This window comes from Gastrolobium bilobum, unplaced genomic scaffold (genome assembly GCF_033153095.1).
Source record: "Gastrolobium bilobum isolate Gb01-03AN ecotype WA unplaced genomic scaffold, APGP_CSIRO_Gbil_v1 utg50654, whole genome shotgun sequence".
NCBI classification, from domain to species: domain Eukaryota; kingdom Viridiplantae; phylum Streptophyta; class Magnoliopsida; order Fabales; family Fabaceae; genus Gastrolobium; species Gastrolobium bilobum.
Window position 1 is genome coordinate 135776 of NW_026895835.1, and position 18622 is coordinate 154397.

An 18622-nucleotide genomic window follows, 5' to 3' on the forward strand; every position below is an offset into this window, starting at 1 on the left:
CCTTTCTGATTTTACTCAACTCGAACTGAATTAATCAGCTCCAATTGGTGGTTGAATATCAAATGGTTTGTAAATAATAATAATAGTAATAATAATAATAATAAATTAAAGACACTTTAGTTACATAGAAAAATACACTTTTGTTAAGTAAGTAAATTGAATTAAATAATAGCATCAGAACAAATAATAAAGTAAAAAATTTCCATTTTTTTTACTGAAAACATTTAACACTTGCATTATAAAATTTTTTTATATTCAATACACCTATTATTTTACCATAATTAGCATATGCAATTACGGGAAGGTAAAATGTTTCCCTTATAATTGATACATACATTTCTATCAATTGGTTTACACAATTTATTGTGATTAATAATTAATGAGATTAATTATCAATAATTAAATTAAAAATCACTAATTAATATATTTATAATCATTAATTAATATTTAATAATAGTGTTATTTTCCTTCCTTTTCTTTCACTAAGATCAAACATAAAGTAAAATTATAAAATAAAGTATCAATAATAAATTATAATTATAAATAATAAAAAGAAACATTCTAAATTGAAATAAGTATATATTAAGGCTATTTTGAGTAGTTAAATTATAATAAAATGAATAAAAATCTGTTTACCAAATAAATAAATAAATAAAAACTAATTAAGGGTATTAATAATCATGCCATAGTTTACTTTTAAATTGCAATTTATGTACATAATGAATTTATCAATATGTTACGACCCATTGTACACCCGGGTAGTTAGCATTATTCATGATATTAAGAGTAGTTACAATCAAAGCGATTTAATTAAAAACACGACTAATTTTTTCTTTTTAAACAATTTCCATTTCTGATTAAAATCCATGCCGTGTTTAAATGGAACCTCGGACTGCGATTATAACAATACAACGTTACAGAATAATTATACCTAACTTATACATATCATACTATATCCTTTAGACACTATTGTGAATGTCCTAAACCCCTCACATGCTTATTTTTATTCCTTTATATTTTGCTTGCTCGATAAACTTCTCGCTGGAACGAGCAGTTCAGCGAGCTCTTCGTGTTTGCTCGCTCACCTGCTCGCTCAAGTGAGAATGTCAGTGAGCTATTTAATATCCCAAGATGTAGCTACTGCCTAGCTCCCATGCCTCTCGCTTCTCAACTAGCTCAAGCTAGACCAAGAGTGAGCAATGCTTTGTTTTCACTGAACTGCTCGCTGGCTAGCTCACTTAAGCGAGCATGCCAGCGAGGGTTCTCCAGCTTCTAACTTAGCCACTTAGCCACTTGCAAGGTTCTGTTTGTTTCTTGGTTCAATAGGGAGAACACTTTGCCCACTTTTGTACCTAAAAGGCATGGAATAACAACCTCTAGCTCAACAAACTAGGGTGCTCTTACACCCTCAACAATTCAAGACACAATCTCATCCTTTCTTGGTTTACAAGTTAATTCTATTATCTTGCTTAATTATCAAGTTATGCAATTTTAACTTAGCATATTGACTCAATGACATTCCATATTGATGACCATTACACCACAACTCCAATGTGCATCCTATGACCATCTTTTGAGTCTTATCATACCAAGTAGGCTTAAAGCCCTTTCATCAATCATTGACATACATATACGACATATTCAATATATCAATTACAATCATCCAAAAGAACTTAGCTATTAGAACACATGATCATAGTCATTGTCCAACAACAATATGAAAAATGCGAATACAATGATCATGGGCTAAGTCCCAAAATATACATCACATGCTCTCAAAATAACAACAACAGCAACATGCATCAATCTATATCTACTGTGGCCTCCTGCCAACAAATGATCATGTACTATCATTACCTAAAAGGGGATCCCTATAACATGGGGTGAGATAAATATTTCAATAAACCATGGGTCCTTAGAGGATTTCTCCACCCCAGAGTTCACTTTAAATGTAAAAGAAATAACAGTAAATAACACATATATACATATCCATGCAGTGTGTAAAATATCTCCATAAGATATCTCTCTAGAACTCTCACCAGCCTCAGGATTCTTAGATGTAAAATAGTCCTACTGGCCATGGAATCTACCAAGTATGAATTACGCATCATCATGCAACATACGAACATAGGGAAACACCATCCTATGCCACACCCAGTGCATACACATACATATATCAATGCATTGAACTACTATCTATTACAATTACATACACAAACAATAACCATTACCCCATCAGGGCTTGGCAAAACAATAAATGGATAAATTCTAAGGTCCGAAAGCTTACCTTAATAGCTTCCAACCAACCTTTGTCTCACAACCAAGAATACAGACAACAAAGATTTATACCAAAGCCACAATCTCATAAAGCAATATTCACTACTTCAAGGTGTAATGTAATCAATCACATGCATTAATGAATACTTCTACATTCATCAATAACATTGGAAATCTAACACCATACACAAGGAGAAGAACTTACCTACATTTTGTTTAACTCAAAATATCAAGTGAAGTTCTATAGGTTCAACCGATTCTTGATCAATCGAAGGTGATCCCCTTGCTTCAATACTATCCAAATCATGGACTCAATCAATATAAACATCAAACACTCCAATATCCATTACTTGAAATGCAAGAAACCACCATCTTTTTCGAAAATATCATGGCATGCCAAAGTGGTGATATAACGACAATTATGCCGTATAAATCATCTCCTAAGCAACCTTTTCAACTACAACCAAGCTCAATTCATGCTCTAACATAGCCAATCAACTAACATTTCAATAATGGAACCCTAAAATACCTATCATCATAGAAACCATTACAATGCTTGCATCTTAACATGAACTCACCTAGAATCATGCATAGGATGTTCTCCAACCCTCAAATGAGATCAAGACACCTTCTAGTCCTTCATTCACCAATAGGGTGCCACTTTTGTGTTGGTTTTTCTCCCCACCCAAGGATTTCTAAGTAAAAGTGGATTATAGGTTATCTTCTACTCAAGATTCTATGCACTTTTGGTTCTTACTTCAACCAATTTCATTGAGGAATAAGGAAATTGAGTTTTTAGGTCTCCAAGGCTCATAAATGACTGAGGTCTCGGGTTGGTCAGAAAGATGAAGGCTTTGGTGAGTAAAATTAAGTCACTTAAGCGGGTATTCATACTTTCGCGCTGCTCATTGAAGCGAGCAACCCTTAGCGAGAAATTTCTACACTCGCTCTAGCGAGGGATGACTGACAAGCCTTTTTAGCCAAAAGCCCAATTTCCTCACTTAAGCCCACTAGCTCACTTAAATGGAGTCTTTCTGCATAAACACTCTCCACATTGATTGAACTAAGTTTTTCACTTATTTTGTCTATAATATGATTAATTAACATTTAATCTAATTTAATCAAGCTTTTCACTTAATTACTTTACATTTTGCATGATTAAATAATTAATCCAATGTAATTAGACATTTTACAAGTTAGGGTTATTATACAATACAGAAAAACTAATATACTAATTAATATACATGAATCATGTAATTAATATGATGACAATATGTGAATTTTTTCCGACTGATGTGAATTGCATCCACGCTACGCAACGTTTCGTCTCCATCATTCTAAATGAAGCTCCAACAAGAATGAGGGATCTGAAGAAGCGACTCAAGTTCTAGAGGTGGAAAAATGGGCAGCCTGGCCCGCTTTATCATTAACCCGCCTACAAATGAGCCAACCCACCCTGCCTCACCCCACTGTTGATATTTTCTTGATAGATTTAAAAATTATTATTATTTATACAAACTTACTTCTATGCAATATCAGGAATATTAGTCATAGTAAATGCCATTTTTGACAACATTGTTCAATAGAAAATCTCCACAACTGCATTTTATGGCTACATCTTTTCAATAATTTCAGGAATAAAGATGACAATTATAACAAATAAAAGATTTGAGAGCTAATTTGGGATAAACAAATAAAAAGGTTAACCTGTGAGGTAAAGTTAGGTGTAAAAAAAAAAGCGGGCTGGCGGGCAAACCCGCCCCGTGGTGGGGCGGGCTTGATGGGTTATCAAACTGAAGTTACTCAACCCATCATGCCCCACCGAGCCGAGGCTGTTTTGCCACCTCTACAAGTTGCATAAAGAAAACATGAATCTCTGGAAACACACGAATAGATTTCTGATATAAACATGACTACTGGAACTGCAAGCATAGCAAGGCAAGATGCAATTGTACATGGATCAGCTAGGCCCAAGAGGATGGTTGGTGCTCCAAGTTGGGCTGTGGATTTTCAGGCCCATTGAGTTAGTTAACAGTTAGTTACTTGTAATAGGAAGTAGTTAGTTACTTGCAACCGGTTGGTTAATTAGTTGAGTATAAATAGGAACTCAAGCATTGTATCTGGGGGATAATTCATTCATATATTCGATTTGGTTTTTCAATAAGAGACTCTCTCTTATCATTTGGTGCTTTCATTGAGAGCTCTATGCAGTAACAGAGGCAGTGACACGTTGGAGGCACTACCTTTTGGGATCAAAATTCATTATTAAGACGGATCATAGAAGTCTTAAAGAGCTATTGACACAAACAATTTCCACTCCTGAACAACAGAAATATGTTTGCAAGTTGCTTGGTTTTGATTTCACTATCGAATACAAGTGTGGTACTTCTAATCTTGTTGCAGATGCCTTGTCTAGGAGCTTGGATGATGGTCCTGCTACTGATGCTTCTCTGTTACAATTAGTTTCCTCACCCAGGTATGAGTTAGTTGATCAGATACGGGCTGAAAATATCAGTGACAGTTACTTGTTGGAGTTACACCAGCAACTTGGTGATAGCAGCTGCTCGGATGAAGCAATTACAGTTAAGGATGGAATTTTGTTCCATAAAGGAAGATATTTGATCAGTCCAACTTCTAGCATTCGACAAACACTACTCAGAGAAGCTCATTCTTCTCCCATTGGAGGGCATGCTGGCATTGCTCGCACTTTTTTGCGGTTAACAACTACTTTCTACTGGCCTCATATGCGCAAGGATGTTGCTGACTTTGTGAGGCAGTGTCATACTTGTCAGTATGTCAAGACAACCACCTCTCCCCCTTTGGGACTCTTGCATCCCTTGCCAATACCTGAGGGCGTCTTTGAGGATCTCAGTCTAGATTTTATCACAGGTTTACCACTCTCTGCTGGATGGACTACTATATTGGTAGCAGTGGATAGATTAACTAAATATGCCCACTTTGGGGGTCTTCCAACCAATTACACAGCAACATCAGTAGCTAGACTGTTATGTGATTTGGTAGTTAAGCTGCATGGTTTCCCCAAAAGTTTAGTATCAGACCGAGATCGGATTTTCATTAGTCATTTCTGGTCTTCCTTGTTTAAGATGAGTGGTACCACCCTCAAAATGAGCTCAGCTTACCATCCTCAAACCGATGGTCAAACTGAGGTTACCAATCGGTATCTTGAACAATATCTGAGAGCTTTTTGTCATGATCAAAATGGGAAGTGGTCCTTATATTTGGGATGGGCTGAACTGCACTACAATACAGCAAGCCATTCTTCAATTGGGATGTCACCCTTCCAGGCCTTATATGGAAAACAACCAACTCTGATTCCAACTTATAATCCAGGTTCAGTCAGAGTTGCTGCTATTGATACCTTGTTGACTACAAGGAATGAATTGTTGCCCAGTCTCAAGAGCCATTTGCAAGCTGCCCAAAACCGCATGAAGGTCACAGCTGATAAGCATCGCAAGGATAAAGAATTTCAAGTTGGAGATTTAGTTTTGGTGAAGCTCCAACCGTATCGACAGATCTCTGTTGCACGAAGAGGGAACCAGAAACTCGCTAAGAGGTATTATGGCCCGTTTCCTGTCAAGAGGGTGCTTAGTGCTGTCGCGTATCAATTGGAATTACCTCCTGAGTCACGCATTCACCCTTCTTTTCATATCTCTGTGTTGAAAGCTTTCCACGGAAATTCTGATGTTCCTTCCCTTGATTTGCCTACTACCTATTATGAGAATAAACCAGTTCAGCACCCTTTGGCTGTTTTGCAAACTCGGGTTCTGCAATTCCAGGAAACACCTACTACCCAATGCCTGGTGCAATGGTCCAATTCCCTGCTTGAGGACGCAACATGGGAGGATGAAGCAGACCTCCGTCGTTTTTATCCTGACCTGGACCTTGTGGTCAAGGTCCCTTTTCATGGAGGGACTAGTGATATGAACATGACTACTGGAACTGCAAGCATAGCAAGGCAAGATGCAATTGTACATGGATCAGCTAGGCCCAAAAGGATGGTCGGTGCTCCAAGTTGGGCTGTGGATTTTCAGGCCCATTGAGTTAGTTAACAGTTAGTTACTTGTAATAGGAAGTAGTTAGTTACTTGCAACCGGTTGGTTAATTAGTTGAGTATAAATAGGAACTCAAGCATTGTATCTGGGGGATAATTCATTCATATATTCGATTTGGTTTTTCAATAAGAGACTCTCTCTTATCAATTTCAAATAGGCAAGAATGATTGAAGTTGTCAAAAATCTATGTGAAGGAGAATTACCTATATACTCTTATTGTACAAATTAAAATCACACTCGAATGAATCATCTCATGTGTTATTTAACATGATCAGGTCATATGCAAGAATCCTAACCATATAAAAGAAAACTAATGGTGATAAAAGGAAGAGAGATAAAAAATATATTAAAATAGGTAGTTATAAAATCATCACTGATTCGAGTTTGTTATTAGATTGGTTGTGGTAGCAAATCGGTCAAGCAAAGACCCAGTGGCGTAGCCACATCCAAGCCAGCAGGTGACTAGGCACCAGCTTGGTTTTTTTTACTTATTATATAATTAACAATAATTAACTAAGATAAAAATTATAATTTGTCACCACCTAAATAGAAAATCAAATACTCAATACAAAGTAACAACAAATCATCTAAATGCAAACAAACAATGAGGAACATGTATAGTACAGTTATTTTTGTGTTTTACCTTTTTTTTTTATTTCTTATCCTGTATATTTGTTTTTTTCCTGCTTTATTCTAATCAGTTATGTTATTTATTCTTACTCCTGTTATTTTAATAAAGAAAGACTTCTAAACTTAATACAAAAATAATTAGTTGACCTATTTCAAAATTTGGGCCAACTAAACCAAATAAACCCATTTAAAAATAGAAAAAAAAAGGTTTGTCTTTTTAAAGGACACAAGGTTGTATCCTTTTAGTTTTTGACACTATATCTTACCGGTAAAACATAGTTATAATATAAAAAATTGTTTTTTTTCTATTTCCGCATTTAGTTCAGCTGACGTGGAGTGAGAAAAAAAATAACTTTTTATATTATAATTATGTTTTACCGGTAAGACAGAGTGTTAAAAACTAAAAGGACACAATTTGTGTCCTTTAAAAGAACAAACACTTAATCCTTGAAAGTAACAATCATGAAACCAAATGAATAATAGGAGTATAATTATGGAATATGAAGGTCCATTGAACTATTGTGTTTGGGTTATTACACACATAAAGAATAGTCAAAAACCTAATTCCCAAATGTGAGAACTTTTCATCCTGCTTATGGTTGTGGCAAACACGTGCGATGTTCTCTAACGTGAGATATTGCAAATTTAAGGAATGGAGATAATTAAAGAGGAGACGAAGGACAATGCTTATTATACATATAATTATTATATTTGTGTGTTTTCATATCCTTAGGATAATGTTTGGGTCATTACTTATTATGTTATGGGAGGAAAGTAAAATTCTTATGTTTGAAATGTTTACCAAAAAAGTTAATGCATTTTTATATGTTTGCTTTGATATATAACTGTACATTTGAATTTTCAATATTAAGTGACAATATTAATTACGATAAATATTTTGATAATTTGATATGTAAAATTTTTTTGGCAGTACCTAAATATGTGGGCAGCTCCACCACTGCAAAGACCTGTCGTTCACGCGCTGCCAAATTTAATACCAGTAAGTGTGCTTTCGTGAGGTATATAAAGTGCTTTTCACTTCATATTAAGATCGATGAGGACCTCTAAACAGAAGTTATCCTTTCAGCATTTACTGTCATTTTTGGGTTGCATCAATGAATGTAGGGAAGCTAATATTTCAGCATCTATTAGAATTTAATCTTTATTTCATATCTTAAAGTTTGTCTTCCATGAGTGTAGAGGCAGCAAGGTGATGTTGGTTGCACCAATCTTCACCATTTAGACCCCTGTTAATGCTGCAAAAATCTTCAAATAAGATTTTGTGTTGTGACAGAAACTCTTTGATGCAACTGAGAAATTTTTTTCACCGGAAGCCATTCTTAAAGAACGAGCTTTTGGGAACAGAGAAGTGAATCTTTTGAGTTGATGGAATTGTGGTACTCAGCTTAGAAAATATTATTTATGTTTGTATATTTAATGACGGGATTCGACCGCAGTGCCCTCGAATTTATTTTTTTAAAAGAAAATTTTAAATATATTAAAAAAATATAAATAAGAAAAAAAAATTTCAAGTTAACATAAAAAAATTATTCCCAATACTTTTTTTTAATCAATCTGATTTATTGTATGACATCATAAAATATATGGCATCTAATTCCATCCTACCGTATTTCGTTCATTTTCATTCTACCCTCGTTACATATCGAAGCCAAGCTTAATCTAACCAACATCACGGTTCACTGTTATGCTTAAAAAAATTCAAGGGATTAAGTTTGCACTTGCGGACAGAGGCGCCCAAGCACGTCCGCCATTGATGGTACTGGATTTTGAAATGAAGCAAGATATGGAGATGCTTTATAAGGATCTTGTTGAACAAAGTGTGTGCCATATAGTAGTGGGGCACTTTGCTCCGATGTCTTTATGTATTATCCATGTACACATGTTCTATTTTAAAGAATTAATTTTATGATTTAATATTTTATGATTTAATTTTATGTATTAATTTTATGATTTAATATTTTATGTATTATCCATGTACACATGTATTATCTCATTTAGGCGTCTCTCATCAGGAGTTGACAAGCATCATATTTTTTTCCAAAAAAAACTAATAATTTAATCATAAAACTTTTGAAGGACGTAAATTTTGACTCGGGTATCCAAATCAGGTAATTCTTTTTTTGATTCCACATAACTTTTTGACATCTACGCAATGACATCTCATTTGATATATTTTATTTCTCACGAACACAATTTTAATTTGCAAAAATGGTATTATAAAAGCGGTTAAACTCAGAAGCCTCTAAGTTCTGGTTTTGTGATTTAATATAAAAAATAAATAAAATTTTAATTTGTGATTTTAATTTTTTTATTATAACAAAAATTTGGTTTGTGATTTAAATTAAAAATAAAAATTATTATTAATGAGGAAAACAAAATAAAGATTTGATTTGTGATTTAAACTAAAAAATCAATTTGAAAAATCTGTAGAAATAAAAGAAATAATTAAATAAATATTATAAATCTCTATGGAAGAAGGATATTATTTTTGAAATTAATGATTGGTGCTATAAGCTTCTTAGTTATTATTCGTGGTCGGAAATTAATGATGGCTTATGAATGTTTTTGAAAACTAAAATTACCTAAATTATGCATGATTGCCTCTTGATTGAAACTCAATTTATGCGAGATTGGTGTTGACACGTGTCACATTTTTAAACTCAGAAGCCTCTTAGTTTTGCGTTTGTGATTTAATATAAAAAATAAATCAAGATTTGATGTGTGATTTAATTTAAAAAATTACGAGGAATCAAAAAAAGAATTACCTGATTTGGATATCCGAGTCAAAAGTTATAGCCTTCAGAAGTTTTATGATTAAATTAATTTATTTTTTTGGGATAAAAAATATGACACGTGTCAACACCTGATGAGAGACGCCTAAATGAGACGTTTCCCCTAAGGATGTGACGCCTTAAAGGGGCGACACATTGTGTAACAAATGTGTAATTATTTCCAAACCTGTAATAAATATGTAATAATGGAAGTGATTTTTATAACATTTCACGAGAGGATCCACTCTCCTTAATCACTTTTGTGGCTAATTGTGTTAATGATATTAATTGTGGTCATATTAATTGCAGTCACAGAGCAATTGAACATCTCATAAACATGCGCATTAAAGACACATAAAGGAACTAGAGTTCAATCACTTTCGCACCAATTAATTTAATAATACCGAAAAATATGATGAAAAACTTTGTACACTTTTTTGTATTACTTTTCTATATATAACATCACATTTAGAAAATGTTATTATAAAATAATTTTATAGTAAATACAGATGTCAGAAAAATTAAAAACAAACAAGGGAGACATAAAGAAATATTTTGACTTTTGTCACCTAAATAAATTGAATTAACTAAAAGTAACGCATTGTAAAATAAATTTGTTGTTTGTATACTTAATTAGCGGTAAAAAATTAATTTAATATTTTTTAATCAATTAATTACATATTTATTACAATTCTGAGAATAATTACAAATTTGTTGTACAATGTGATGTTCCTTTTGGGTGACGCCCTTTTAAGGCGTCACCCCTTAGTGGCGTCACTCATCAGGTGTGGACACGCGTCATATTTTTTTCCAAAAAAAACTAATAATTTAATCATAAAACTTTTGAAGGACGTAACTTTTGACTCGGGTATCCAAATCAGGTAATTCTTTTTTTGATTCCACATAACTTTTTGACATCTACGCAATGACATCTCATTTGATATATTTTATTTCTCACGAACACAATTTTAATTTGCAAAAATGGTATTATAAAAGCGGTTAAACCCAGAAGCGTCTGAGTTCTGGTTTTGTGATTTAATATAAAAAATAAAGAAAATTTTGATTTGTGATTTTATTTTTTTTATTATAACAAAAATTTGGTTTGTGATTTAAATTAAAAATAAAAATAAAAAGTATTATTAATGAGGAAAACAAAATAAAGATTTGATTTGAGATTTAAACTAAAAAATCAATTTGAAAAATCTGTAGAAATAAAGGAAATAATTAAATAAATATTATAAATCTCTAAGGAAGAAGGATATTATTTTTGAAATTAATGATTGGTGCTATACGCTTCTTAGTTATTATTCGTGGTCGGAAATTAATGATGGCTTAAGAATGTTTTTCAAAAATAAAATTACCTAAATTAGGCATGATTGCCTCTTGATTGAAACTCAATTTATGCGAGATTGGTGTTGACACGTGTCACATTTTTAAACTCAGAAGCCTCTTAGTTTTGCGTTTGTGATTTAATATAAAAAATAAATCAAGATTTGATGTGTGATTTAATTTAAAAAGTTATGAGGAATCAAAAAAAGAATTACCTGATTTGGATATCCGAGTCAAAAGTTATAGCCTTCAGAAGTTTTATGATTAAATTAATTTATTTTTTTTGGAAAAAAAATATGACACGTGTCAACACCTGATGAGAGACGCCTAAATGAGACGTTTCCCCTAAGGATGTGACGCCTTAAAGGGGCGACACATTGTGTAACAAATGTGTAATTATTTCCAAAACTGTAATAAATATGTAATAATGGAAGTGATTTTTATAACATTTCACGAGAGGATCCACTCTCCTTAATCACTTTTGTGGCTAATTGTGTTAATGATATTAATTGTGGTCATATTAATTGCAGTCACAGAGCAATTGAACATCTCATAAACATGCGCATTAAAGACACATAAAGGAACTAGAGTTCAATCACTTTCGCACCAATTAATTTAATAATACCGAAAAATATGACGAAAAACTTTGTACACTTTTTTGTATTACCTTTCTATATATAACATCTCATTTAGAAAATGTTATTATAAAATAATTTTATAGTAAATACAGATGTCAGAAAAATTAAAAACAAACAAGGGAGACATGAAGACATATTTTGACTTTTGTCACCTAAATAAATTGAATTAACTAAAAGTAACGCATTGTAAAATAAATTTGTTGTTTGTATACTTAATTAGCGGTAAAAAATTAATTTAATATTTTTTAATCAATTAATTACATATTTATTACAGTTCCGAGAATAATTACAAATTTGTTGTACAATGTGACGTTCTTTTTGGGTGACGCCCTTTTAAGGCGTCACCCCTTAGTGGCGTCACTCATCAGGTGTGGACACGCGTCATATTTTTTATCCAAAAAAAACTAATAATTTAATCATAAAACTTTTGAAGGCCATAACTTTTGACTCGGGTATCCAAATCAGGTAATTCTTTTTTTGATTCCACATAACTTTTTGACATCTACGCAATGACATCTCATTTGATATATTTTATTTCTCACGAACACAATTTTAATTTGCAAAAATGGTATTATAAAAGCGGTTAAACTCAGAAGCCTCTAAGTTCTGGTTTTGTGATTTAATATAAAAAATAAATAAAATTTTAATTTGTGATTTTAATTTTTTTATTATAACAAAAATTTGGTTTGTGATTTAAATTAAAAATAAAAATTATTATTAATGAGGAAAACAAAATAAAGATTTGATTTGTGATTTAAACTAAAAAATCAATTTGAAAAATCTGTAGAAATAAAAGAAATAATTAAATAAATATTATAAATCTCTATGGAAGAAGGATATTATTTTTGAAATTAATGATTGGTGCTATAAGCTTCTTAGTTATTATTCGTGGTCGGAAATTAATGATGGCTTATGAATGTTTTTGAAAACTAAAATTACCTAAATTATGCATGATTGCCTCTTGATTGAAACTCAATTTATGCGAGATTGGTGTTGACACGTGTCACATTTTTAAACTCAGAAGCCTCTTAGTTTTGCGTTTGTGATTTAATATAAAAAATAAATCAAGATTTGATGTGTGATTTAATTTAAAAAGTTACGAGGAATCAAAAAAAGAATTACCTGATTTGGATATCCGAGTCAAAAGTTATAGCCTTCAGAAGTTTTATGATTAAATTAATTTATTTTTTTGGGATAAAAAATATGACACGTGTCAACACCTGATGAGAGACGCCTAAATGAGACGTTTCCCCTAAGGATGTGACGCCTTAAAGGGGCAACACATTGTGTAACAAATGTGTAATTATTTCCAAACCTGTAATAAATATGTAATAATGGAAGTGATTTTTATAACATTTCACGAGAGGATCCACTCTCCTTAATCACTTTTGTGGCTAATTGTGTTAATGATATTAATTGTGGTCATATTAATTGCAGTCACAGAGCAATTGAACATCTCATAAACATGCGCATTAAAGACACATAAAGGAACTAGAGTTCAATCACTTTCGCACCAATTAATTCAATAATACCGAAAAATATGATGAAAAACTTTGTACACTTTTTTGTATTACCTTTCTATATATAACATCTCATTTAGAAAATGTTATTATAAAATAATTTTATAGTAAATACAGATGTCAGAAAAATTAAAAACAAACAAGGGAGACATAAAGACATATTTTGACTTTTGTCACCTAAATAAATTGAATTAACTAAAAGTAACGCATTGTAAAATAAATTTGTTGTTTGTATACTTAATTAGCGGTAAAAAATTAATTTAATACTTTTTAATCAATTAATTACATATTTATTACAGTTTTGAGAATAATTACAAATTTATTGTACAATGTGACGTTCTTTTTGGGTGACGCCCTTTTCTTAGTGGCGTCACTCATCAGGTGTTGACACGCGTCATATTTTTTTCAAAAAAAAACTAATAATTTCATCATAAAACTTTTGAAGGACGTAACTTTTGACTCGGGTATCCAAATCAGGTAATTCTTTTTTTGATTCCACATAACTTTTTGACATCTACGCAATGACATCTCATTTGATATATTTTATTTTTCACGAACACAATTTTAATTTGCAAAAATGGTATTATAAAAGCAGTTAAACCCAGAAGCCTCTGAATTCTGGTTTTGTGATTTAATATAAAAAATAAATAAAATTTTGATTTGTGATTTTAATTTTTTTTATTATAACAAAAATTTGGTTTGTGATTTACATTAAAAATAAAAATAAATATTATTATTAATGAGGAAAACAAAATAAAGATTTGATTTGAGATTTAAACTAAAAAATCAATTTGAAAAATCTGTGGAAATAAAGGAAATAATTAAATAAATATTATAAATCTCTAAGGAAGAACGATATTATTTTTGAAATTAATGATTGGTGCTATAAGCTTCTTAGTTATTATTCGTGGTCTGAAATTAATGATGGCTTATGAATGTTTTTCAAAAATAAAATTACTTAAATTAGGCATGATTGCCTCTTGATTGAAACTCAATTTATGAATGATTGGTGTTGACACGTGTCACATATTTAAACTCAGAAGCCTCTTAGTTTTGCGTTTGTGATTTAATATAAAAAATAAATCAAGATTTGATGTGTGATTTAATTTAAAAAGTTATGAGGAATCAAAAAAAGAATTACCTGATTTGGATACCCGAGTCAAAAGTTATAGCCTTCAGAAGTTTTATGATTAAATTAATTTATTTTTTTTGGAAAAAAAATATGACACGTGTCAACACCTGATGAGAGACGCCTAAATGAGACGTTTCCCCTAAGGATGTGACGCCTTAAAGGGGCGACACATTGTGTAACAAATGTGTAATTATTCCCAAAACTGTAATAAATATGTAATAATGGAAGTGATTTTTATAACATTTCACGAGAGGATCCACTCTCCTTAATCACTTTTGTGGCTAATTGTGTTAATGATATTAATTGTGGTCATATTAATTGCAGTCACAGAGCAATTGAACATCTCATAAACATGCGCATTAAAGACACATAAAGGAACTAGAGTTCAATCACTTTCGCACCAATTAATTTAATAATACCGAAAAATATGACGAAAAACTTTGTACACTTTTTTGTATTACCTTTCTATATATAACATCTCATTTAGAAAATGTTATTATAAAATAATTTTATAGTAAATACAGATGTCAGAAAAATTAAAAACAAACAAGGGAGACATGAAGACATATTTTGACTTTTGTCACCTAAATAAATTGAATTAACTAAAAGTAACGCATTGTAAAATAAATTTGTTGTTTGTATACTTAATTAGCGGTAAAAAATTAATTTAATATTTTTTAATCAATTAATTACATATTTATTACAGTTCCGAGAATAATTACAAATTTGTTGTACAATGTGACGTTCTTTTTGGGTGACGCCCTTTTAAGGCGTCACCCCTTAGTGGCGTCACTCATCAGGTGTGGACACGCGTCATATTTTTTATCCAAAAAAAACTAATAATTTAATCATAAAACTTTTGAAGGCCATAACTTTTGACTCGGGTATCCAAATCTGGTAATTCTTTTTTTGATTCCACATAACTTTTTGACATCTACGCAATGACATCTCATTTGATATATTTTATTTCTCACGAACACAATTTTAATTTGCAAAAATGGTATTATAAAAGCGGTTAAACCCAGAAGCCTCTGAGTTCTGGTTTTGTGATTTAATATAATAAATAAATAAAATTTTGATTTGTGATTTTAATTTTTTTTATTATAACAAAAATTTGGTTTGTGATTTAAATTAAAAATAAAAATAAAAATTATTATTAATGAGGAAATCAAAATAAAGATTTAATTTGTGATTTAAACTAAAAAATCAATTTGAAAAATCTGTAGAAATAAAGGAAATAATTAAATAAATATTATAAATCTCTAAGGAAGAAGGATATTATTTTTGAAATTAATGATTAGTGCTATAAGCTTCTTAGTTATTATTCGTGGTCTGAAATTAATGACTGCTTATGAATGTTTTTCAAAAATAAAATTACCTAAATTAGGCATGATTGCCTCTTGATTGAAACTCAATTTATGCGTGATTGGTGTTGACACGTGTCACATTTTTAAACTCAGAAACCTCTTAGTTTTGCGTTTGTGATTTAATATAAAAAATAAATCAAGATTTGATGTGTGATTTAATTTAAAAATTTATGAGGAATCAAAAAAAGAATTACCTGATTTGGATACCCGAGTCAAAAGTTATAGCCTTCAGAAGTTTTATGATTAAATTAATTTATTTTTTTTGGAAAAAAAATATGACACGTGTCAACAGCTAATGAGAGACGCCTAACTAAGACGTTTTCCCTAAGGATGTGACGCCTTAAAGGGGCGACACATTGTGTAACAAATGTGTAATTATTCCCAAAACTGTAATAAATACGTAATAATGGAAGTGATTTTTATAACATTTCACGAGAGGATCCACTCTCCTTAATCACTTTTGTGGCTAATTGTGTTAATGATATTAATTGTGGTCATATTAATTGCAGTCACAGAGCAATTGAACATCTCATAAACATGCGCATTAAAGACACATAAAGGAACCAGAGTTCAATCACTTTCGCACCAATCAATTTAATAATACCGAAAAATATGATGAAAAACTTTGGACACTTTTTTGTATTACTTTTCTATATATAACATCTCATTTAGAAAATGTTATTATAAAATAATTTTATAGTAAATACAGATGTCAGAAAAATTAAAAACAAACAAGGGAGACATAAAGACATATTTTGACTTTTGTCACCTAAATAAATTGAATTAACTAAAAGTGACGCATTGTAAAATAAATTTGTTGTTTGTATACTTAATTAGCGGTAAAAAATTAATTTAATATTTTTTAATCAATTAATTACATATTTATTACAGTTCTGAGAATAATTACAAATTTGTTGTACAATGTGACGTTCTTTTTGGGTGACGCCCTTTTAAGGCGTCACCCCTTAGTGGCGTCACTCATCAGGTGTGGACACGCGTCATATTTTTTTCCAAAAAAAACTAATAATTTAATCATAAAACTTTTGAAGGCCATAAGTACTTTTGACTCGGGTATCCAAATCAGGTAATTCTTTTTTTGATTCTACATAACTTTTTGACATCTACGCAATGGCATCTCATTTGATATATTTTATTTCTCACGAACACAATTTTAATTTGCAAAAATGGTATTATAAAAGCGGTTAAACCCAGAAGCCTCTGAGTTCTGGTTTTGTGATTTAATATAAAAAATAAATAAAATTTTGATTTGTGATTTTAATTTTTTTTATTATAACAAAAATTTGGTTTGTGATTTAAATTAAAAATAAAAATAAAAATTATTATTAATGAGGAAAACAAAATAAAATTTTGATTTGTGATTTAAACTAAAAAATCAATTTGAAAAATCTGTAGAAATAAAGGAAATAATAAAATAAATATTATAAATCTCTAAGGAAGAAGGATATTATTTTTGAAATTAATGATTAGTGCTATAAGCTTCTTAGTTAATATTCGTGGTCTGAAATTAATGATGGCTTATGAATGTTTTTCAAAAATAAAATTACCTAAATTAGGCATGATTGTCTCTTGATTGAAACTCAATTTATGCGTGATTGGTGTTGACACGTGTCAACACCTGATGAGAGACGCCTAAATGAGACGTTTACCCTAAGGATGTGACGCCTTAAAGGGGCGACACATTGTGTAATAAATGTGTAATTATTCCAAAACTGTAATAAATACGTAATAATGGAAGTGATTTTTATAACATTTCACGAGATGATCCACTCTCCTTAATCCCTTTTGTGGCTAATTGTGTTAATGATATTAATTGTGGTCATATTAACTGCAGTCACAGAGCAATTGAACATCTCATAAACATGCGCATTAAAGACACATAAAGGAACTAGAGTTCAATCACTTTCGCACCAATTAATTTAATAATACCGAAAAATATGATGAAAAACTTTGTACACTTTTTTGTATTACTTTTCTATATATAACATCTCATTTAGAAAATGTTATTATAAAATAATTTTATAGTAAATACAGATGTCAGAAAAATTAAAAACAAACAAGGGAGACATAAAGACATATTTTGACTTTTGTCACCTAAATAAATTGAATTAACTAAAAGTAACGCATTGTAAAATAAATTTGTTGTTTTTATACTTAATTAGCGGGAAATATCTAATATTACATTAAACACACAAAAGAAATGTAGTAAATGATTCTATTTTTATATTACTATTTTTAAGACACTTATTATATCCCATAATTATGAGTAATTGAGGGAAGGGAAGAATCTAACGCTTCATCATCTCCATCTCTACATAACAAGAAACTCCCTATGCTTTTAACCATATATCGTTTGTTCTTAAATTATTGTATCAAACCATTGTGCCATTATGGTTTCGGTCTCCAGAATTATGTTACCACTCTCTATGTTCTTAACCATACTTTTGGCTTCAAAGTTCAAGGCTGGTGAGAGTGGAATTTTTACTGACAATGTGAAAGTTCTAATCACCAACAAATTAACTAATATGTTGCTCGGTCTTCATTGCAAAGACAAGAATCATGATCTTGGGTTTCAAGTATTGCAGGTTGGACAAACATACAGTTTCGAGTTTCAGATTACTTTGATATTGAATAAGCTGTATTATTGCAGCTTTAATTGGAGAACAGGTTCTCACTATTTTGACATTTATGATCAAGTGCGAGATAACTGCACTTTTTGTGTTTGGCATATTTATGCAACGGGACCATGTCTTGTTAGAAAAGATGATCTTGATTGCTTTCACTGGAACACAATAGCTCACGGAGGGAGGCATCTTAGTAAAGGGAATAACACTCTTGAAGTGTAA

General features: G+C 31.0%; 1 protein-coding gene across 1 annotated transcript; it reads left to right on the forward strand.

The window, feature by feature from the left end:
* The first annotated feature begins 18166 nt into the window (after window positions 1–18166).
* LOC133296282 (S-protein homolog 5-like) lies at window positions 18167–18622 on the forward strand. Its single transcript, XM_061495232.1, has one exon. It carries the CDS (start codon window positions 18167–18169, stop codon window positions 18620–18622), a length of 456 nt encoding a protein of 151 aa, XP_061351216.1.

Excerpts from the sequence above, each read along its gene's own strand:
- LOC133296282 (XM_061495232.1), top strand. The coding sequence starts at position 18,167 with ATGGTTTCGGTCTCCAGAATTATGTTACCACTCTCTATGTTCTTAACC.